The following is a 24,275-nucleotide window of genomic DNA, read 5'->3' as shown; positions in this document are numbered from 1 at the left end:
GTAAGGAAGGTGCATGGACCAACCTATCAATGATTACTACGGTAACATCGGTTAGGAAATTAAAAAATTCGGTTAGGAAATTAAAAGTTCGGTTAGGAAATATTTTTTTGCGAAACAACCGAACTATTTTTCATGTTCTTCATTTCCAGCAAGTTCGGCTAGTTCGACAAAGTTTTTCCACAAAATTTCTAACCGAACTTACTACTGTAACTTCCATTTTCAACCTATTTTGATGACTACTACTAAAAATTTTCAATCAAAAACGAATTAGAAGTAATGAGTTTGTGGGAAAATACTTATGAACTGGTTTCTTTACAAAAGATTGATTAATCGACGATAAAAATTCAATGAATCGACAATGATGAAAATTTGATGATTTTAATTAGATTTGAATGTGATCATGTTTAGATGATCATAAATTGATGAAAAAGAGAAGAAGAAAAGTTGTAGAACAGAGGAAGAAGTAGTTGTAGAGTTATAATTTTAATTAGGTTAAAGGGTAAACTAGTCATCTCCACCTTTTAGGACACCCCTTATAACTATGGGGCGGATGGCCTCATCAAATCATGGTCCCCTCAAAAAAACAGTGGTGCCCAAAAAATCGTTCTTTATTTTTTACTCTCAATGGTAAATTGGGCTTACCGTACGTTCGTTGCTAGATTCGGTTCGCGACAACATTTTAAATTTTGACCCAACGTTTGTGCGAAATTGGGGTGTCTACACATGCATTTGCTCTTATCTTCTTCTCATCCTTCATTAAATGCAGTCCTTCTTTTTAGGCTTGACCGTCTGAATCGATTAGACTACTCCTCACACGCGTCATTCATGTAACGTTTGTAACAGGCGTCTCGATTCAGATGAAATCAGCTTTATAGAGTATGATTCGATGTTTCTACCTTATCATGAGATCATCCCTTGAGATGTTGACACGTGGCCATCGGGTAATTTACCTTCACAATAATGACTAGAAAACATGAAATGAAGACTCAATCTCTGTGGTCTTAGCCTCTACAAAGTGTTGGTTTATCTAAAAGGAGATGCCCTAGAATCTTTGAAATAAAACATGTTTTCCATCTCAATTAACTTTGTCAATCACAATACATTATGTCTACTGGCATCCGCATCGATCAACTTATCTTAAATACAATGCATCAAGTAGCCAAATCTCAAACGGACTTCTTATGGAAATTTCAAGCTAAAGACACTTTTAAGATTAATTGTGATGTTTCAGGGTATCAGCTAATTCTAATGGAGGTTTTGGTTTCATTTGGGGGAATTACAAAAAAAAAGCTTCAGAGCAGCAGCTATGGGAAGTTTTAGAGCTTCGTCGGCAGAAGAAGCAGAAGCAGCAACAATTATATATGTTTAAGGAAGAGACAGTTCAGTAACTTCAGTTTAGTGGCAATTTATTGCAATTGGAGTCTTTTTTGGGTTTTATAGCTGTAGACAGGAAAGCTAATGGAGCTACTAATATTTTGGCAACAAAAGTAAGGAAATCAACAACAAATCTTTTCGGGAAGAATCTGCACCTTCTTTCTTAATTTCTAGAATTACTTTTGACTATGTAAAAGCTTATGAAGCAAACTCTCCAAATGACATTGATCTTGTAATCTCTGAAGCACTTAATCCATCCGATTCTACCATTCTCAACCGGAGATGACTTTAAACGAGACTGAATCACATGATTATGAGCTTCCTTTTGGGTTAATATATCTATCTTACTTTAAAAGAGAAAAAAAAATATTCTCTCTGTTTTTGGAAAAAAGATACTTTCATTTTTTTCATTTTAGCCTAAAAAAAAGTAAAAGTATCTCTTTTCCAAAAACGGAGGGAGTAAGTTAATTAATAAAATCCGCGTGATTTAGAAAATAAAAATAAAACATGCACACCATTTCCTACAAAGTTAATTAGCCCTCAATACAGCTTATTCCAAGTGCTACAGGGAACTACATTCGCAGGAAATTAATTAACTAAAAATCGATCTCCCAGTGCTTACTGGAATACCCCTTCTAGCTAGCACAAGTTCTCCTTGTCTGTGCAAGAAAAGTTACGAATCGAGAAATACAAAACAAGGAAGACACATTCACAGAAAATGAAAGAACGCAAAAAGAAGAGGAAGCCAAAGAAGAGTCTAACTAGCAATATAGATTCAGAGATTCGATTCATTTTATAATTCTTGAAAGAAAAAAAAAATACACAATAACTAACAAGTCTATAAATTTTTCTGATGAGGAGATGCGCTGCTGCTGTTTGAGAGGAGTAAATCATCGTAAATGCCTTCACCAGAAGTATCAGTTCCTTATCAGCAGAGACTCTTTGAGACTCTTTCTCCCGTGCATTGTTGCATGACCAAGTTGCGGTTCCTCCCATAACACAATTCGGCTCTCCAGGTTACATAAATTTCACCTGAAAATTGATAATGGTCGGCCGCTATTTTAGAGAATTATTCAGACTCGGAAGCAACCTTAAAAACTTTACAGCTCTAGTAATTGTATGAACATCTCCTTAAAGCATTAGGATAAACTATTTCTTCCATTAGCTATTGCCTGCTACTGCTTGCTTACCTGCATCCATATGGCAAGCACATCAAGGAGATGTGTCACCAATTTCTCGTCTATCCCACCGTAAAAACACATCTGCATGTGACACAAACAGTTTTTAGTTGTCGGAGTGAGTGACTAAATTATCATTACTATTTCATGACTACACATGGATCAAAAGGTGGTACTACCAAATAGCTGCAGTTTTTCCATTTCCTAGTCTCTTTTCTTTTGACCTGCGCTAATCATAGATGCTTATGCGTATCCTACGACCTCTTGAACCTGATGTCTACATGCCAGGTAACAAGGAATGACACGACTAGCTATTACTATCATCTTGTCACTCACTACATCAAAACATTCTAGTATCCTCACTCTACAGGTTTGGGACCCTAACTGCATTGTTTGTGTTCCTTTGCATCACTGGACATCTTAGAAGCTTACGGTTTTAAATAGTCAGAGAAGATGGAACAAACTAATTTATCGACATTGTACACAATATAGGACAATAAACATCCATGTTCTGCTTATAGTTTTGTACAAAGGCGTTCGAATAATGTAAACAGCTTTTGTTCCATATAAATCCATCTATATTTCTTTAGCTTTGGCGCAGATATTAAAGGGCAGTTGGAATTGCATGTGATTCTCTTGCATACAATTCTGCACATTCAAGGTCAGTTCCTCAATGTTGATATGAATTGCAGCGATTTCGTCGAGATCAGATGGTAGGGATTTTATCAGGATCGCTACCGTTTAGAAAAATATCGTCAATATTACTTAGTGTTGCATCAATAGGTTCGGATACTGGACTCACATGTGCTTCTATAATAACCAATCAGTGTGAACCCATTTTAGAAGCACCTGCAAGCCCGAAACCCGAACCTATTGAAGCGACACTGACTAACATAGAGGATGCTTTTCTAACCGGACAAATTTATTATAGAACAAAGTTTTCTTCCTCCTTTTCTTCTTCATGGAGTCCCTCTTGGAAGAACAATACCGGACAGCAGATCTCAATGTTAGAGATGAAAACATTGGATTAGTTTTACTCAAACCCTAGCCAATTGACACCCATCAAACCCTTGCCAAACTTAGATAGCTCATCCGTCTAAACATGCATATTTTCTTCCCTTATTAAACTATTAACTACTAAAAAAATAAACTACTAAACCAAACAAATAAGTAAACTACTTGAATCCCAAGACATTGGCAATGGAATTAAATTGAGTGTTACCTTGTTAGAATTCGTCATTGGTGATACTCAAAATTGAGGACTTGTCGTCGTATACTTGCTTGTTTGCTGAACCTATACCAACCCTGAAGAATTTGTAGCGACCCATACACATCAACCAAAACAGTTATTGGTAACTAAAAATGTATCAAACACAAACAGTGCTCAAGTTATCTAAACATTCAACGAAGAGGTATACCTCTCAATTGAGATTTAACACCTAAATCAAAAGCAAGAGCAAGCAGGCTTGGATCAATGGGTGCAGATCTGCAACTAAAGCTACAGCATTCCTGGTAAATTTTTAGTGCCTCATAGAGCATTCCCAGAGATACAGGCTAGGTATAAAAATTTGACCTTCTCGAATACCCCATTCAAGCACTTGTCTTTGTTCGTGCAAGAGCCGTTAATTATGAATCAAAGAAATGCAGAGCAAGGAAGGCAGATTGATACAAAATTAAGAAAGTAAAGAACAAATTAAGAGGAATCCTAAGATTAAGAAGAGTATACTGAAGATTCAAATATTGAATTCATTTCATATTTCTTTGAATACAAGAAAATATATATTTCAATCTATACAAGAATTCTGTATAGAGGAAGTGCATGGAAGGAAGATTACCAAATGTCAACAACTTTCCCCTCTCTTGAATTATTGCAGCTGTGCTTTAAATTGTAAAATTATTCAACCAACCCAAACAATTGGACAAGTCCCATCTTTAATCCATTTTTAATTTCCATTTTGGGGTAAAACTTTCTTCACTTTCATTTGTTGATAGAACAAAACTAATTTGGAAGACTAGCTTTCTCTCTAATTTAAATGGAAGGAAGAATACCAAAATCAAGAGCTTTATCCTCTTGCACCATCACAGATTTGCTCTAAGCAGGTTAGACACCCGATTCAAACAATTGGACCAGTACCTCATCCAGCACCCGATTTCACTCTTTTTTCAGGATTAAGAATCTTTTCAGAGAGTGTATCAAATAACGTAGGTGTGGCCGGTTAGGTTTATGAAGCTCATTTCCTAATCCGCATATACCGATTTGGATCCAAATCACCTTTGATTTTCCTCCTTTTCTTCTTCTTCATCTCTTCTTCATGAGAGCACAGGCACTGATTCTGTTCGGATCGACAACAACTCAAACTGATCCCTAAGTGTATGATGTGATCGTAAATGGTAGTCTTCAAATCAAACCCTAGAAAGAAACTGAGAGAAACTGAGAGAGAACGCCGCAAAAATCAAATCCTAGAAATGAACTTAAAACGAAAACTTTGCTGCTCCTCAAAAACATTCAGTGTGAGTGCTAAAACCAAAAACAGCGGGACTCGTTATTTAACCTTACTGGGCCTCTTTTAGCCCAATAATTGTCTTGATTCAATTTATGAACCCTGATTTTGGGCATACTGAAATCTTTCTAGACATATTGAATAAAGACAAAAAAGGTTGTGAAATAGCAAAATCAGATAACCCCTTAACTCAAAAAAAATTTAATGGAAAATCTGCCCTTTACGTATTAGTGTTAGTAATATTCATTAGTGATTAAATACTTTGTTTAGTGATTAAGATAATTTTCAGAATTATAAAGGTTGTTTAGATGAAAATTTTTGGGGAAAAAAATCAAAGTTTTTATTGAGAAGGAGAGAAAGAGAAGGAGAAAGTGAGAAAATTTTAATTCTTGATTCAACGGAGGATGAGGAAGGTCATAATTCATCTAAAAAACCTAGGAAAATATACATCAACTACGGCTGATTTCTTAGATTATGAGAATGATTTTACATCCACTCAAACTCAAGATGATGATTTTTATGAGCCAAATCCTGATGATGAAGACATTGATGAGGAACCCAATGCTTCTGATACACAGGTATACTTCTATCCTATGCTTAATCTCACTTCTATAGCTCTCAATTATCAAAAGTTAGGTTTTTTGGATCATGGTTCGGCGAAACAGGTTAAGGTTCGGCACACATCTATGAGCTGAATCTACCAATTGATGAACGGTTCGGCTCACTGAATCTGTTTGCAGCATGCGCCGAACCTATAACTTTCAATTCCAACCCTTTTGCTAGACACTAGTTCGGCTTATATGAAAGTTTCATAGTAAGCCGAACAACATCCTGAATAGCCCGGAAAAAAATAATTACTGGTTCGGCTTATATTTCGAAAATCAGCGGAACATCAATTTGTTATTTTTTGGGTTAAAATATTGTTATTGGTTCGGCACATATTGAGAATATCGTATAAGCCGAAACCTCTAAATGTTCATGGTTCGGCACCTAATATGATTATTGTATGATCCGAACATAAATTTTTAATTTTTGGGTTGAAATATTGTTATTGGTTCGGAACATATTGAGAACATCGTATTAGCCGAAACCTTTAAATGTTCAGGGTTCGGCAGATAATATGATTATCGTATGAGCCGAATATTTCTATTATTTTCCCTATCAAGTATTTGAACCTTGTGATATTCTTTGTAGATCGTACCCATGGAAGATCAACCTGATCCAGTAGACATAATTCACGAGGATACCAAGATCACTTCCAAAATGATTTGGTATGTAAGAACCTTTTGTTTACCTTAATGTTGTCGGAATATTCCAAAGTTTTTCTTACTAATTACTTGTTTTGGAATGAACGCAGAGATGGAAAACTAAACCCGAAGTTCTGGATTGGCTTGAGGAACACACAATGAAGATAAATTGTGTACTAGTTAAAGGACAACAAATCCGATGGGATCGGTTTGAAATGATTTGTGAGTGTAGTGGAACCGGCGCTAGCAAGGTTAAAAAGGGTATTGTATACGTTGGGAAGACCGGGAGAAAAAATAGGACGAAGACGAAGAAAAGAAATTGCCCTTTCAAGATCGTTTTCAACCTCAAGAATAAGTCCTTGAACAAAGAAGATCAATATTGGATAATGAATAAAGATATGGATTGTCGTCAGAACCACCCACGTCCCAAAGACCTTCATGGACATGCGAAAGTAGCGCGACTCAAACCCGATGAGATGCTAGAAGTGGATAAAATGACACGAGCACGTTTGCCACCGTCTAGGATTCTTAGCAAATTGATGACGGACAACAAGAATAACAAGTCGACTATGCAAACTATCTACAATGCAAGACAAAAGATTAGAAGACTCAATTTGCAAGGTAGGATGGTGATGCAACAAGTAATGTGGTTAGGGGTGAAGAATAACTACGCTTGCCAAAAGAAGTTGGATGAATTCGATCAAGTCACACACCTTTTCCTTGCCCACCCGGAATGCGTCCAATTGGCTTTATGCTTCCCACAAGTTATTATATTGGATTGCACGTACAAGACTAATAAATATGAGATGCCGTTGATGAACATTGTGGGGCATACTTCGACAAAGGCACCGTTCACCGTGGCTTTTTGGTTCTTGAAAAACGAGAAGAAAGAGAGTTATGTTTGGACGTTAGAACAATTGAAGTTAATCTTCCGGGAGGGTGCTCTTCCTAAAGTGTTCGTTTCCGATCAAGATTCATCGTTGATGTATGGTATTAAGAAGGTATTTCCGAATGCATTCAATTTTCTTTGTACGTTTCACATATGGTGCAATGTAAAGAAAAAATGCCAATCGAAAATTCAACCACTTAAGTTGAAGGAATTAGAGAATATTGCTAAAATCCAACTGGTGGAGGCACGAGTAAAGAAAAAGAAGGAATTCTTGAAAGAATATGAACATAATGAGATGTTGTGGGCTTCTTTCCAAGGGAAATGGGAAGCTTTGGTATGGTCAATCACCGAGGATGTCTACGAAGAAAATTTTAGAATGCTTATTAAGCATTGGAAGACCGGCTACCCCGATGTCATTACTTACTTGGTCAAAGATGTGTTGGAACCTAATAAAAAAAGGTTCGTGTTTTGTTTCACAAATCGGCACAAACACTTCGACAACCAAGCCACAAGTATGGTAGAGTCGTCTCATTATCGGTTAAAGAAGAACCTTTTTAGATGTGTTGACACTTTTGTCACTGTTTTTGATGTCAAGGGACAGGAATTTGCAAACTGGACCTGGTGTTTGGATTTTGGATGCAGGCAGCTGCTAAATTCTTAGCTGCAGCTGGAAGCCAATCCTTTAAAGCTTGTTTGAGGGAATGATCAGACAGATGAACCTATAGACGTTCAGGTTACAAGAATGTTTTCTTGTAAGGTTCGAGTCTGTACAGCCTGGTAGCATAGCTCACCGAACTTTTCAGGTACTGTGCACTTCCGTAAGTCCAAATAATCTGATGTATTCCTTTTTGATGCGTAAACAGAGCATGGAAGCCTTCAAGGCGTTAAGAATACAGTGGAAACTGTGAGAGACGAAAATGAAATGATTGAAAGGCTTGTGTTGTGACACTCTAGGCTTGCAAAGAAAGAGATTGTGCAGCAAATACTGCAAAGACCATCAGCTAAGCGAGACTTCGAATCTCATTTGGACATTTTCTTATCATTTCCCTTCTCTATTGCTATTTCTCAGAACAGGTATCACTGCATCATGAAGTCCCAGATGGCCGACCAACAGAAAAGCACCACCAAGCTTCCCTATTGAAATTTGGAAGGAATAAGAATGGGGACAACTACTACATCCATGGCTGTCACTGTTGAAATTCCTGCAGCCCCTGGTACTATCCAATAGCCTCAGTTTTTCATTTTCCTAAAATCCCTTCTCTTTACAACCTGTGCTAATCATAAAAGATTATGCGTACATTCTGGTGTTGCAGCTATTACTACAGAACAAGATCAAATAAAAAGGTGTCCTACGACCTCTTGAACCTGAAGTCTACAAGCCAGGTAATAAGGAATGACACTACAAGGCACATTCATCTTGTCAGTCACTACATCATAACATTCTATTCTAAAATCCTCCCCTACCGGTTTTGAACCCTAACGAGTAACGACATTGTTTGTCTTTGCATCACTAGACATCTTAGAGCAAGCAGGCTTGGATCCAGCACTTGTTTCTGTTTGTGCAAAGCCGTTATGAACACTAACAGCCCTCAAGTTATCTTAACATTCAACGAAGAGGTAAACCTGTGAATTGAAATTTAGCAACAAGAGCAAGCAGGCTTGGATCAAGTACTTGTCTATGTTTGTGCAAAGCCGTTAATTATGAATCAAAGAAATGCAGAGCAAGGAAGGCAGATTGATACAAAATGAAGAAAGTAAAGAACAAATGATGAGGAATCCAAAGATTAAGAAGAGTCAATTGCAAATTCAAATATTGAATTCATTTCATAATTCTTCGAATACACCCAAATATTTCAATCTATCCAATAATCCTGTCGAGGAAAAGTGTTGTTTGAGAGGAAAAGTAATAATGGAAGGAAGAATACCAAAATTTTGCTTTTTCCCCACAAGTCCCATCTTTAATCCATTTCTTCCATTTTGGAAACTCGATCACGATCGCCTGAACCTCCTTAGTCCATCTATTACCTCTGATGTCTGGCCTATTTCCGTTGGTTTAGTCAAGTTATAAACATACAAAGAAAACCAAGAAGTTAGTTTAACCGTTACCTCCAAGATCATTATCAACTCCGAATCAGGTGGTAGTATTTGAGTAGTTGTTTTATTATGGCGGTGAATTAAGGAAGAATACCAAGATCAAGAGGTTTATCCTCTTAAACCATAGCACATTTGTTTCAAGCAGGTTATTCACCCTATCCAAACACTGTGATCACTTTCTTTTCCACCACCTGATTTCCCTCTTAGATCAAGATTTAGAAAATTTTGGATGATCTCATCAAGAGATGTAAGTATGGCGGAGTTGATTCTTGAAGTTGAATTTCGAGTCTGCATATACCGATCTGGTCGCCAATCACCTTCGATTTCCTCTTTTTCTTCTTTTTCTCCATGAAAACCCTGATTCTAATATGATGAGATCTAAACCCTAGAAAGAAACTGTGAGTGAACGCAGCATAAATCAAACCCTAGAAATGAACTTAAAGTGAAAATTTAGAGGCGCCCCAAAAAACATTCTGTGGGTGTTAGGCTGAGTTTGGTAATGCTTTTATTTTTCGAAAAGCACTTTCAAAAACTATATATGTCAATAATTTTTGAAATTAGTGTTTGGTAAAAAAAAATTAACCAAAGCATTTCCTAAATTCCTCAAATTTTAAAAGCTACAAAAACATAAATTTTGGTCCCACCTAAATTTAATGTATGATTTATATTTTTTATCCTTACTTTATTTATAAATAACAAATATTACCCTTAAATTTTTATACAATCAATTTTCATTTATTAAATTTTATTCTTTAAATATTATTATATTTTATTTTCAAACTATTTATTTTATATACCATTTCATTTAATTTGTCAATAATAAAAATAAAACAAATATTAAATAATCACTTTATTTTAGTTTGATTTTTTGTTTGAAAAATATATATATATATATATATATTTAAAAGTGGTTAAGCAAAATAATATTTTTTTTAACAATCATAATAATAGTGACAATTAATAAATTTGATATTATATATATATTTATATTTAATAGTAAAAAATTAATTTATTTCTTAAACCAATAAAATTGAATAGAACTATTTTCAGAAAAATGTCTGTTTTTGTCATTTGCTATAACAACAATGGTTGAATCTGATATTTTATCAAACACACTTTGATTTCTTTTTTAATCAGCTTTAACTTTAATTAATTTTTTTACCAAACGTCTAACTGCTTTTTTCTCACAGCACAACACAGCAACGAACAACAGAAAAGTGCTTTTACAAAAGTTGCAGCAATACCAAACTAAGCCTTAGCCTTATGATTGTCTTGATTCAATTAATTTCAACTTATCACATTGGCTCACTTATGGCACATGTGGATACTGAGAAGCAAAATTTAGAAACAAAACTATTTTTCTTCACAAAAAAATTAGACTTTTTTGCTTTTACAAGTGGTTCACAAATTCTACACCCAAACTAATTAATTTCGTGTTCAAAAAAGTACTTTTAGATGTGTATCCAAATCGGCTATTATTGTCTTGTTTTGGTTATGAACGTATGTAAATGACGTCTCAACTCTCAAGAAATCAGTGTGAGTGCTAATATAAATAGACATTGGCACTAATTTGGAAATGTCTGAATCGGAGAAGGAGCTTGCAAGATTAAGTTGGAAGGGGAATTCAAAGTGCAACAGACATCGGCACTGATTTTGGTGCAGGCCATGTTGCCTACTGCTGCAGCTGGAAGCATTTTTATCTAGTCAATTTTTTAAAACTTGTTTGGGGAATGATACAGATGAACCAATACATGGTCAGATTACAATAATTTTTTTTTGTTAAGTTCGAGTCTGTATTACAGCCTGGTAGCATAGCTCACTGAACTGTTTCCGGTACTGTGCAATTGAAGGCATTAAGAATGCAACTGCGATTCAGCCTGATATAACAGAGCATGGAAGCCTGCCTTTCCAAGTGCATCTCGCAGGTATTAGTTTCTAGTGTAGACAATTGAAGGCATTAAAAATACAGGGGGAAACTATGAGAGACGAAAATGAAATGATAGAAAGACTTGTGACACTTGCAAAGAAAAAACTGTGAACCGTAGCTATTATTCGAAACCTGTATAACTGCTAACTAAAGTAGCTCTATGTTGTTTGAAATTTGTCACTGACATTCTTGCCAAAGTGCATTTAGCATAACCTGCCTGCATGGAGGAGAGATTAGCCTATGCAGACACAGAGCAGGTAACAAAGGTGTTCATTTAAATGTTTATACTAACACAATCGACAAAAAATTGCTGAATTAACTAGCTAGCATGCTTTGATGAATCAGGACATGGTGCTTTTGTATCATGAAGTCCCGGATGGCCGACTAACAGAAAAGCATCAAGCCTCTCTATTGGAATTTGGGAGGATTAAGAATGGGGAAAACTACTACAGCCATGGCTGTCTTTGGAATTCCTGCAGCATAGGAGCCCAGACACTACCAAATAGTCGCAGTTTTTCCTTTTCCTAAAATCCTTTGCTAATCATATAAACTTGTGCACATACATTCTGGTGTTGCAGCTATTATTACCACATTCTGCAGTCACGAAAGCCTCTCTCAGACAATCGATTTCTGACATGTTCTCTATATAGTTTGTATAAAAGACGTTAGTTCGAATAATGTAAAACTACAGCTTCAGTTCCATATATCTATGTTTCATAATAAAAGAAGCTGCAATATTTTATTCGACAAGAACATTTTGAGTAATCATACGAGCCTACAATATTTTATTTGCCTATATGTAAAAGTGAATAATCGTAAAACCAGTAGAGATGTGAAAACACAGTAATATAAAGAGTTGTTGATGCTACTGCAGTCGATTTTCAGTAAAATCATCATCCCTGTAGTTGTTTTCTTCCCTTATAAAACTTAAACAGTTAAACTACAAAAAAGGAGAGATCGCCACAAATTCTATGATTTTACTCCCTCTTATGCTAACCAAACAAATAAGAGAACTACTCAGACTCCCAAGACATTTTACCAATGCCTACCAAAAACAAACATTCATCAATTGAATTTGACAACGCAGTTGAAATTGGTTTACCGGGTTGGATTCGTCATTGCTGTTATTCAAAATTGAGAACTTGTGGTGTCATATAGGTGTTTCTTTCCTACTCTTATAACAACCTGAACGAATTTGTAGTTCCAACGCATACACATCAACCACACAGAGTAAGTAGTTGTTGTCGGAGTGACTAGATGAATAAATGTGAACCGTATCTTAACTTTAAACAGTGCTGAAGTTATTATCTACACTCGACGAAAAGGTATACCTGTGAATGTGCATCAGTGCTGGCAAAGGCTGTCTATCCCGCTGTAAAAACACATTTGCATTAGTAGCATCCAACAACCCGTCAATAACTTGACACTGCTATGTGGACAAACCAAACAGATACTCCCAAGACATTTACCAATGCCTACCAAAAACAAACATTCATCAATTGAACTTGACAACGCGATTGAAATTGAGGTTTACCTTGTTGGATTCGTCAGTGCTGGTATTCAAAATTGAGAACTTGTGGTGTCATACAGGTGTTTCTTTGCTCCTCCTATAATGATTTTGTAGTGCCAACGCATACACGTCAACCACACAAAGTAAGTAGTTGTTGTCGGAGTGAATAGAAGAAGGAATGTGATTCCCGTTCCTCGCATAACACAATTCTGCCCTCCAGGTTGTGTAGATTTCACCTGAAAATTGGAACAATTGGTAACTGTTTTAGAATTATCCAGACGATGAACCAACCTTAAACTTTACAGCTCTCATTATCGAGCAAACATCTCCTTAAAACATTAAGATAAACTATTTCTTGATCAAGCAATGACTTAACAATTAGCTATTGCCTGCTTATGCTTGCTTACCTACTGTCCATATGGCAAAGCATATAAAGGAGATGGGTCATCAATTTCTCGTTTATCCCGCTGTAAAAACACATTTGCATTAGTATTTTACCAGAATGTGATAATGTGGAAGATGAGACGTGCAGTTAATAATAACAAAAAAAGACGAATGTTCAATGCAACCTATGCGAGTTTTTTTCCCCTTCGAGAATCGCGTCTTCAATTTTTGTCTGATTGCTTTGGTAGCATCCAACAACCCGTCAATAACTTGATACTGCTATGTGGACGACATTAGCGTCAACCTTGTGTTGGCCTTGGCCAGCGTTGACGTGAACAATACCAAATTGAATTGATGTATGATTTGAGCGGAATACACTTACACTTGGTGTTCTGTTCGTAGTCGACCCACATTCTTTAGCTTTTGGTGCAGGAATTGAAGGTTTTTTGGAGGCTGCTAAAGCAGTTGACACAGCATATACATGGAATTGCAATTTATCATTGAGTTAATGATTATCTATTGCCCACTTCTGCTTGCTTAGTTGGTGTCCACATGGCAAGCATATAAGGATATGAATCAGCAATTTATCCTCTATTAAATAATTCAGAATGAGTTCAGATTTCTTAAACAGATTGTGACTAACCCCTCCTAGCAGAATGCGGTTATCTGGAAGCTCGTACCTGCGGTTAATAATAAAAAAACGACTGTTAAATGCAAGCAATATGAGATTTTTTTCTTAGAGAATTGTTTGTTCTATTTCCATCTGACTGATATTTGAAGGATTAAAATGTGTGAGTGTAAGAAGTTGCACTTTAGAGTCGACCCTGTGTTGGCAGGTGAAGGTCTGCTGCCTTAGGTGAACCGTACCAAATTGAAACTCTTGCTGTATGATTTTAATCAGTATACAGAACACCTACACTTGCTGCTCTGTTCGTAGTCAACCCACATTCTTTAGCTTTAGCGCAGGAGTTGAAGGGCTGTTGGAAGCTACTAAAGCAGTGGACTTCATATTATTCTCTTGCAAAATTATATGCAAGTCCATGCAGATGCTTATAACTCTGCCAAAAACAGACATTCATCTACCGAAATTGAAATCGAGCTTTACCTTGTTGGAGTTTGCCGTTGGTGGTTAGAAATTGACTTGTTTCTTCGCTGCTCCTATAACAACCTCAATGAGTTTGTACCAGCACGAATACACATTAACCACATACAAAGAGTTAGTAGTTGTTGTCCAACTGACTAAATTGTCATTAGTAACTCAAAGCTGCACATGTGCCAAACACTAACAAAGCTCAAGTTATCTAACACCAACGAAAAGGTATACCTGTCAATTGAATTTAGCCCGAAATAAAGAGCGAGAGCAAGCAGGCTTGCATCACTGTGTGCAGACCCAAAACTAAAGCTAACCCCTTGCACCGCATTCCTGGCAAAGTTAGTGCCTCATTCTGCAGGTTCCCAGAGTCACAGGGGGACTTTCTTTCAGTAGGTAATAATTGACCTCCTTGAATACCTCATTCAAGCACAAGGTTGTTTTTTTTTTGTGCAATAGCAGGTATGAATCAAAGAAATGCAGAACAAGGAAGGCAGATTGATACAAAATGAAAGAAACTAGAGAGCAGGACAAATTAAGAGGAATCCCAAGATTAAGAACAGTCAATTGCATTTTCAAATGTTGAATTTATTTCATAATTCTTTGAATTACACGAAAACATTTCAATCAATACAAAAATGATTAAGAAGAGTCTTGTTTCTGAGAGGAAAATTGTTAAATGGAAGGAAGAATACCAATGTCAACCTCTTTCTCCCCTTGATTTATTGTACCTGTGCTTGAAGCAGGTTATTCACCCATTGAAATCAGAGAGGTCATTCGTTCTTTCACCACCAAATTTCACTCTTTACTGAAGAATAATAGGCTTTTAAGTAAGTTCATCAAGGAAGGTGGGGTTTTGGGGTTTCCTTGCGATGCTAATTTCCGAGGCTGCTCATACCGGGATCGAATCAGTGTTCTCTAATTTCTTCCTCCTTATCTTCTTCTTCATCTTGTCACTGATTGTAGCTGGATGTTGAAGATCTTTATCCCAAAATCAGATCGAAAAACTCAGTCGCAGTCACTCTGGAAATGAAACCCTAGAAACTGAGGAAGAGAGACTAGACTATTAAACCCTACTGGGCCTTAAATTATTAGAACTAGCAATTACCAATAGGTACTAATACAGTAATCTTAGTTAGTGGCAGGTCCACCCACTAAAACCCAGTAACCAGAGGTTCATAATTAAAACAAAAAAAGAAAATGGACCCAATTTTTTAAGTCTAGGTCTTGTACACGTGCGGAACACATGAAACGTATTATTATAATTTCCAAAACACCCTCGAGTATATAAAACACAATAATGTGATTCATTTATATAAAACACTAAAATAATCAAAACCCTCTTTTCATTTTCCTTTAAACCTTTTCTTTCAGAAACATCTCCTCCTCCTTCTCGAGGGTTTTCCTTCCCAGTTCTCAGATTTTCTCTTTAATGGCGGTCGGTTAAACATTGTGATTCCAGATATAAGCTGTTTCTACACTAAACAAGTCTCTCGATCTTCACTGCTGATTTTCTTTCTACTAGTGCTTCCAATTAATCGCTCTGTCTTGGTAAGTCAACACTTCAGTTTAGTAATCTTTGCTTGAATGTACAATTTTTACATAATCACTTGAATTATCTTGATCTTGCATTGTTTGGTGATTTTTTCGATCTGTACATATATATGGTCCTTTTTTATGTTTGATTTTTCGATCTACATGCTTTATTAGTTTATTTTCATGAAAATAGGTCAGATCTAGATGGATCCTCACATTTTTTGTTTATTTCGTTATGAGATTTGCCCAAATTAGTTTCTTTTTGTTAGTTTTAGATTTTTTTCACTTTGTTTTTTTTTATGAACCATCAATACATATATGATGTACTGGTAGTTTTTGATGAAAATAGTTCAGATCATGCTTGTTTGTTGTTACAAATTGTTTGGATCAGCAGTACATATATGGAATACTGATAAAAATTGCTTTAATTTTGTTGTATTTATAGTTTTTTAATTTTTTTTTGCTTGATCTAGAAGTACATATATGCAATACTGAGATATAACTGTTTTGATTTTGTTATATTTGTAGATTTATAAGTTTTTTTTGACATGCAGTTGATTTTAACTTATGAATCATAGGTACATATATGGAATACTGAAAAGAACTTCCTTAATTTGATTATCTTTTTGTTTTTCGCTTCAAAACCACGCTTGTTTGTAGATTCAGATGTTATTATCCACAAGTACATATGTCAGATACTGATATGAAGTGCTCTTTGTTGTGTTTGATTCATAGTTTTGTCACCTTTTTAGTCTTATCCTTCAGTAAGTATGTTAAATACGGTAATATGTCTTTCGATTCTCTTATTTTTCATAGATCTGTCACCTATTCTTGTCATGCAGTTGATTTGTAATTCAAGAATCTTTAGTACATATGTCTCATAGTGATAGTAAGTGCTTTTTGTTGTGTTTGATTCAGTACGTGTGTGAAATACTGAAATAGATTCTAGTTTTGTTGATGTGTTTTACGTGGTATGTATTCATATACAGGTTTGTACTCGCCATTTTGCAGGTACAACCATGGTTTAATTTCTCTCCTTTTGGTATTGCTTCTTTTTCTCCCGCTGATGTACCTATGAAATCCATGAAAAGTAGATTACTGTGTAGAATAGGCTTTCATTGGTGTTTCCTTTTGCCGTGTGTTTTTTTTGCTGCTCAAAACCACCGTTACTCCATTGGTACTGCCTTTTGGTATTGCTTCTCAACCATATGTATCAAACGACATCAAAGTTGGCTGGGAGACAACCGGCCGTTGATGATGAGCATATGGAGTTGGTACTATGGTGTTGAGCTGTTAATATTGAACTAAAGCCCCAACTGCTATGGAGTTGTATTAGCCAATACAGTCTCCATGAGTCGTGTATACAAATAACTAACCTTAAGTTAATTACTATCAAAAAATATTCCTATCTTGCAACGATTGTCGTTTTTAAGAATGCATTTTAGCTCCAGTCTGTTCTCCCTGACACCAATATTGATCTTTTTTTTATCAACTCTATATACAACTAAATGGTTAACCATTTCTTTATTTTTCCTTTGCAGGAAGAGTCGACCAAAGATGAGAAAAATGCTATTGAAAAATCGCCACAATAATAGGGATTTTGCGGTGTAGAATGATTGCTCTCACAGGTTTGGTTCAGTTAATATGTTAACTTAACTTTCTTATTTATCATCTGGACAGTTTTTAATGCTGACTAAGTTGAACACATCAGATGAAACAATGATAGAATACACCCAAACAATGGTTTTGATAAAACTTAGGAAATGAGCATAAATTGGAGACATGGCGTAGAACTCAGGAATTGATTTATATGTCTTTGAAAAGAATTCTTCTTCAGTGGAACATTAATTGATTTTTTCCATGACCATTGTTTTCTATATTGATATTAGCTGATTCAGGAGTTTGGGTTTTGCTATTTTATTATCCTATCGAGTATATATTTCCATGACAATAATAGAGCCTTGCAAGCAGATTAAATTTATTAATATGTGCGCATATCTGAGTTGCATAACAAATGTGACATAGAGAACTTCGTTGTTGGAACAGATGTGTACTTTTCTCAATAACACTCAAGGTTGGGGTTCCTTCATTGATCCACCGAATTGCAATCCATGTGCTTGCTTAGAACCATTTTTATTTTAGATGTTAAATTAATGTCTCATGCGTTTCTGGTTCGGCTCTTCTTAGATTTGATTAAGCTACTGCTGATAAAAAATTTCTCATTATGTGGTAACAATCGACAGGTAAAATCATTGATAACCTCCCATGGTAATTTGAATTTAATTACACCCCTTTTAAATTCTTTATGGCTATGATTGAGGAAAACTACTAATGTTAGCTTCGGGGTAAAGCGCAGCTTATGCTGTAAATGTCTTCTCATTGTTGATACTAATGTTTTTTTTTTTTCTTAATGTATTAACTGTTGTGTATTAGATGCTTTGGATTAATGGCAGGGGCATCAAGAATGCCAATTATGTGCTCCCAGTTTAGTTTTTTGGTTGTCGATTAACTGTAAGAAACTAGCAAAAACAAAAAACATAGTTGCACGACTTATTTCAGCAGAAGTAATATAGTTTTTCATTTATATTATGACTGGATTTCTATGAGATTGCTGCTTTTGTTGACCAGACTTCGATGTATTTCTGCAGGATTTATTGGTGGAGACCGCAACAGAGCAGGATGGCTCAGTCAGTAATATCACCGTGCAGCCCACAGTTTTTCAGGTTCATTAAATTCTGGATTTATTGGTGGAGACCATTTGTCGTGCATTATGAGTTTTATTTGCATTGGTTTGTATGGTTCCTCAAATTAGACTCTGTATGTTTGGGCATAAGTTATGGCCCCTATGATGAACGTTTTAATTTTTGTGTGTCTACAGGCATTGACACTAGCAGTACGTAAAGCGAGTCAATCTATATGCAGTTGAGAAGAAAACGATAATAGAAGATCCTTGCTTTGCCCCCAGAAGCATGGCAATACAGTCGAAGAAAAATTATAATCATCACAATGTATGTGATGTAATACGTTTTCTAATTTATTTATCATTGATTCTTACAGATTTGTACTCTACCTGGAAGCAGTGCAGCAAATATGTACTCGAATTTGTAAGCATTCAGATATATAATCGGATTTGTAAGCAGTACGACAGATATGTACTCAGATTTCTAAGCAGTGCGACAGATATGTACTCAAATTTGTAAGCAGCGTAGCAAATATGTACTCGAATTTTTAAGCAATGTACCAGATATGTACTCAAATTTGTAAGCAGTGTAGACACACACGTTTGGTAGTAATGGGCATTATGGACATTTTCATGTTTTAATTAATTTTGGACCTCCGGATAAAAAAAAATCCGATTGGACCCTACTATAAATAACTATATGGGCCTCGGACAAAACAAGAAATTTTCCTTATTATAATCAGAGATTCAGTCTTATGAGCACCGCATAAACAAACATCGGCAAAAATTTGGAAAAAATTAGAAATTGTTTGCAGTGAAATTGTTGAGAAGCATCACAAATCTATATAACAGAAGGAGCTTGCGAAATTAGGCGGCCTCTGTCTCCGCTTTGTGGAGCAGGTTTGTTGTTTGTTTTCTTTTTTGCGTAGAACTGTTGTTGCACTTGTTAATTGATTTTCTTCTTGTATATTTTTCCTTTTGCTAGTGCAAATGAGGATACAGGAGATTTAGTTTTTAAAAGGAGAACAAATTTTCTATGAAGAACCGCAAGGTCAGTCACAGAGAAGGGACACGACTTTGTGAACTGGACCTGGAGTTTTTATTTTAGGTGCAGGCCGTGTCTGCCCCACAAGCTGAAGAATTCTTTCTTAGCTGCGGCATGACGGATTTTATCTAGTTAATCGGTTACGAGTCTGTACAGTCTGGTAGCATAGTCCCACTGAACTGTTTCCGGTACTGTGCACATTGCAAGTCCAAATAATCTGATGTATTGCTTTTTAATGTAGAACCATTCAAGGCATTTAGAATGCAACATCGATTCAGCTTGATATAACAGACCATGGAAGCCTTTGCAAGTGCATCTGAAAGGAATTGAAGGCATTAAGAATACAGTGGAAACTGTGAGAGACGAAAATGAAATGATTGAAAAGCTTGCGACACTCGGGGCTTGCAAAGAAACAGCTTGTGCAGCAAATACTGTAAAGACCATCAGGTAAATGAGACTTCAAGTTTCTGGGACTCCATGAACCAACTGTAACCGCTGTTTCTTGCCAAAGCACATTTGACACGAGGAGAATTAACCTATGTTGACATAGAGCAAGTAGCAAATGTGTTTACAGCAGTCGTCAGAAACCTGCTGACTTAACTGCTGTGCTTTGACGAAACAGGACATGGTGCTTTTGCATCATCAAGTCCCAGATGGCCGGCAAGCAGAAAATCACCAAGCTTCTCTATTAGATTCTGGAAGGAATACGAATTGGGAAAAACTACTACATCCATGGCTGTCAATGTTGAAATTCCTGCAGCCACAGGAGCCCCTGGTACTACCCAATAGTCGCAGTTTTCATTTTCCTAAAATCCCTTTTCTTTTCAACCTGAAGTCAACATGCCAAGTAATAACTGCCATTCTAAACATTCCTCTTGTGACTCACTACTAATATCCTCACCCTGCAGGTTTTGAACCCTAACGACATTGTTTGTGTTCGTCTTGGAGGCTTACGGTTTTAAATTGTCACAGAAGATGTTATAAACTAAAACATACAAACACATTCTGCAGCCTCAAAAGTCTCTCTCAGGCACTCGTTTGTATTCCAGACAATGTACTAAACAGATAAGTATAAACAGCCATGTTCTGTAAATAGATTGTATAAAAAGGCGTTTGTCCAACCAATGTAAAACTACAGCTCCCGTTCCATATAAATCAATCTATATTTCATAACAAAAAGTTGCAATTCTTATCCCCAGCAACAACATTACATTTACTACCTAATAGAATCAAAATTCTCCTAAAACACTGCAGAACAATCAAGTTAGCTAAAATTATTCATTTCGATTCATAGAAGCGATACCTCAAGAAGAAGCTTTATGCTTGACAGTGATTCCACGCTCCCCAGCAACAATAACAGTCGTCGCCATATCAATAAACATCCCATGCTCCACAACACCAACAATCCTATGCATCTTATCACTAGCAACATTCAAATCCCCAATATCTTCCCCAAAATACATTTCCACAATATAATTCTCATTATCCGTCTTAAACGGCTTCCCATCACCCCCAATCCTCAATTTCACCTCACACCCATTAAACAACCTCTTCAAACACTCCGCCGTGTACCCCCAACAGAAGGGCACAACCTCCACCGGCATCGCCAATCCGGTACTAGACCCCAATTTCTCAACCAACTTAGTCTCATCCACAATCACAACCAATTTCTTGGACGCCCCTTCAATCATTTTCTCCCGGAGCAACGACCCGCCACGGCCTTTGACGAGATTGAGCCCCGGATCAACTTCGTCGGCACCGTCAATCGATAAATCAAGAACAGGGTGAGAATCCAAATCGGAAATCGGTATACCCAATGAAATAGCTTGTTGTTTTGTTTTCAATGAAGTTGGGATTCCGATGATGTTCTTCAATGTGCCGTTTTTTAGAAGCTCTCCGATTCTGTTGACGGCGTAGTATGATGTTGAGCCGGTGCCTAAGCCGAGAATCATACCGGATTTGACTAGCTCTACTGCTTTGTATGCTGCCATTTTTTTCAATTCGTCTTGAGTTAGGTGGTGGGGTGTTGATGTTTCTGATGATGATGATGATGAAATTGGTGGTGGTTCTATCATGGAAGTGGTGGTGGTTTCTGGGGGTGGTGGTGAGGGGCGGAGGAGGTGTGGGTGTTGTTGTTGATGTGGTGGAGAAATTGCAGACGCCATTGTTGAAAATGATTTAGGGATTTTGAGATGAGGAAAGTTAGGGTTTTATGAGGAAGATTATATAGAAGAGGAGGGAATAAGGGATGGCTGAGGTTTTTTCTGGGATTTCTTTTGAAAAAAAAAATCTTTAATTTCTTTTCTTTTTCGAGAAGTGAAATGGATTCGTGTTTTTAATGGATTGGATTGGACCGAAGATTTGATTGTGAAAACACAATGAATACAAGGAGAAGCGTGATATTGTTTAGATTTTGTTGGAAAGGGAGGGGTGTTAGATGGAGACCATTGGTTTGATTAAGGGGTGCTTTGATTCGCCATAGTTTTACCTTGTTTGCTCTAGCGTGACTCGGAATCTGAATCTGACTCGTCGTTTATTTTTTATTTCTTTCTCTAATGGTCGATGTTTGACTTATGGATATCTGGGTTTCACCAAATTTTCTTTAGTTTGATTTGAGATCTGACTCATTGTTTTATTTTTAGCTTTTCTCTGATTTTCGATGTTTGACCTGTAGATATTTGAGTTAAGCAGAGAAAAGCAAAAAAAGAACTACAAGAAGAAAAAGAGACTCGCCTATAAAATAAGTGATGCACGAAGGATGGCAAGTAGACCAAATCTCAGATGATTGATTTGAAATAGCATGAGCTGCTAAAGTTTGAACCATTACATTGGCTTCTCTTCTTAACGAAGCTGAACTCGAATGAGTTGAGGAACTTTCTTTCATTCTGCTAATAATATTCTGATTAGATCCAAATAATTTTCTTAATTTCGCTATTTAGTAATTTTTGTGAAAAACGGGATTATTAAGTTAGACTGAAGTGTAACGAGTCAGATTTCGATTAGTTGACGAATCGGGATTACAAAAACACTAAACAACCCGAAAAGTAGTGTTTTTAACGTTGAAGAATGCAACAATTCCCGAAAGGAATTAGCGTGTAGTAAGTGCTAACTAACTCTCTATTGAAATATGGTCCAATATTGATTGATGAATCTGGTCTAATATTGATTGGTGATGCAGGAACTTTCTGTAGATCTTGGTGCATCCCAGGAGTAGCTTAAAATGAAGAACATGCAAAGACTATTGCAGCTTGGGAGGCAATCGAATAGGCGAAAAGAAACAGAATTCAAAAGCTGCATTTGGAGGGAGACTGTTTGAATGTGGTTCTGGCCGTAAATGACAATCTAGGATCTGTTAGATGGACTAATAACCCGATCATCATGGATTGCACGGAACTGTTAGGAAGTTTCAATAGTTGGGTCTGTGTTCATGTTTCGAGATATACAAATGAGGTTGCCCACTGTATGGGTTAAAAAGCTAAGATTAGTAGTATTTCTTTGTTTTGAAGAAGTGATTCTCCCTCTTGATTAGAAACTTTCGTAAGAAATATTAAACTTAATGAATTATTTTCTCCTATTAAAAGATAAAAGATAAAATAAAATAAGAAGGTCCATATGGCATATGCTTTAGGATCACATCCGTGAGTCATTTTGATAGGATTGAATATAAAAATGTTCTCGTAGCTAAAAGGAAGTCGCTCACTGAGGCATAAATAAAAAAAATAAAAAAAATGTGAGGTTATAGAAAATACTAGAGAGAAAGCATGTTTATGTAGAGCAGCCTCGAGTCGAGGTGATGATATCCGGACCGGACATGCTTATCTTTTACTTTACCATACTTTTTATATTTATGGGCCGAATGTCCTGAATAGTAGATCTATATGTTAATGGAACTTATACGCAATAGGTCTCCATCTTTTAGGTACCATGAATGAATGAATGATGAAATAATGTATTTGCCGTGTGGGGAACCATAGGTCGTCTCGGTCAGTACCGACTTTGACTAAAATGAAATGTATGCGTGTACTACGGGATTGACTATCTCTCCGTGTGCTCCCTTCCAATTCATTCCCATCATTTCTGTTGGTTTGAACTGTGAAGCCAAGGAAGAACACTTCACCTGTCCATTATTCTCATTTGCCAACTACTTCTCAAACCCTAAATTTATTGATTATTTGGTTCTCTGCTTTCTTAATTCTATCTTTCCGAAAGAAAAGAGTAAAATTTTGTTAGGAACAAGTGGGAGTAAAATTATGGGGGGACCGAGGATCAAATGATGTGATTTTACAATGCTTCTGGACAGACCGAGCTGGGGAACCAAGTAAATTCACTTTTTATCTCACAAATTTTTCTTATGGGTCCCGGTGGGCCCCGCGGAAGATAGCAGGGGTCCCTCAGTCTTCCCCATCGTAGACAGTCTACGGCTGGGGAAAATCATATTTCCCAACCGTAGACAGTTCTGAAACTGTTTTTTCAAAAACCTAATTCGATAGATTCCGCTTATCCATGCACTGAAACCAATTAAATAAGATGAGTTTTTGATTTTTACCTTATTGAAGTCATTGCAGGTGAATTAAATGGTGTTAATCGATAGTGAATTTTTTTTCGAGAATTGACGATTAATCGAAGGAATAAGCGATGGAGGTGATGGGGAAGAAGAAAATGGAAGAATTAAAGAAGAGGAATGAAAATAAATTAGTTTTAGGTTTGAATATTTAATAGATTAAGGGTATTTTAATATTTTTCTTATGAATTAGTCCCCTTATCTTCATTGTAGGATATTTGAATCCTTAGAAGCCCTTAAAACTCTTTTCTTGGAGCCT

General features: G+C 36.3%; 1 protein-coding gene across 2 annotated transcripts in view; it reads right to left on the bottom strand.

The window, feature by feature from the left end:
- The window catches only part of LOC113326586 (probable ribose-5-phosphate isomerase 2), a 33,318-nt gene extending 11,595 nt beyond the window's left edge, over positions 1-21,723 (bottom strand). Inside the window, exons 1-2 of one of the 2 annotated variants that reach the window (XM_026574281.1) lie at positions 20,759-21,722; positions 19,328-19,771 (exon numbers count right to left, since the gene is read on the bottom strand). In XM_026574281.1, the coding sequence (XP_026430066.1) occupies positions 20,760-21,620 (861 nt within the window). In that variant the 5' untranslated portion in view covers positions 21,621-21,722 and the 3' untranslated portion in view covers positions 19,328-19,771; position 20,759. Of the gene's footprint in view, positions 1-19,327; positions 19,772-20,758 lie in introns of those variants that run through there. The other variant, XM_026574282.1, reaches the window with a different exon arrangement.
- Positions 21,724-24,275: the final 2,552 nt, after the last annotated feature.

The sequence above is a fragment of the Papaver somniferum genome, unplaced genomic scaffold, assembly GCF_003573695.1.
Source record: "Papaver somniferum cultivar HN1 unplaced genomic scaffold, ASM357369v1 unplaced-scaffold_10, whole genome shotgun sequence".
NCBI classification, from domain to species: domain Eukaryota; kingdom Viridiplantae; phylum Streptophyta; class Magnoliopsida; order Ranunculales; family Papaveraceae; genus Papaver; species Papaver somniferum.
This window is presented reverse-complemented; position numbering and strand designations above follow the sequence as displayed.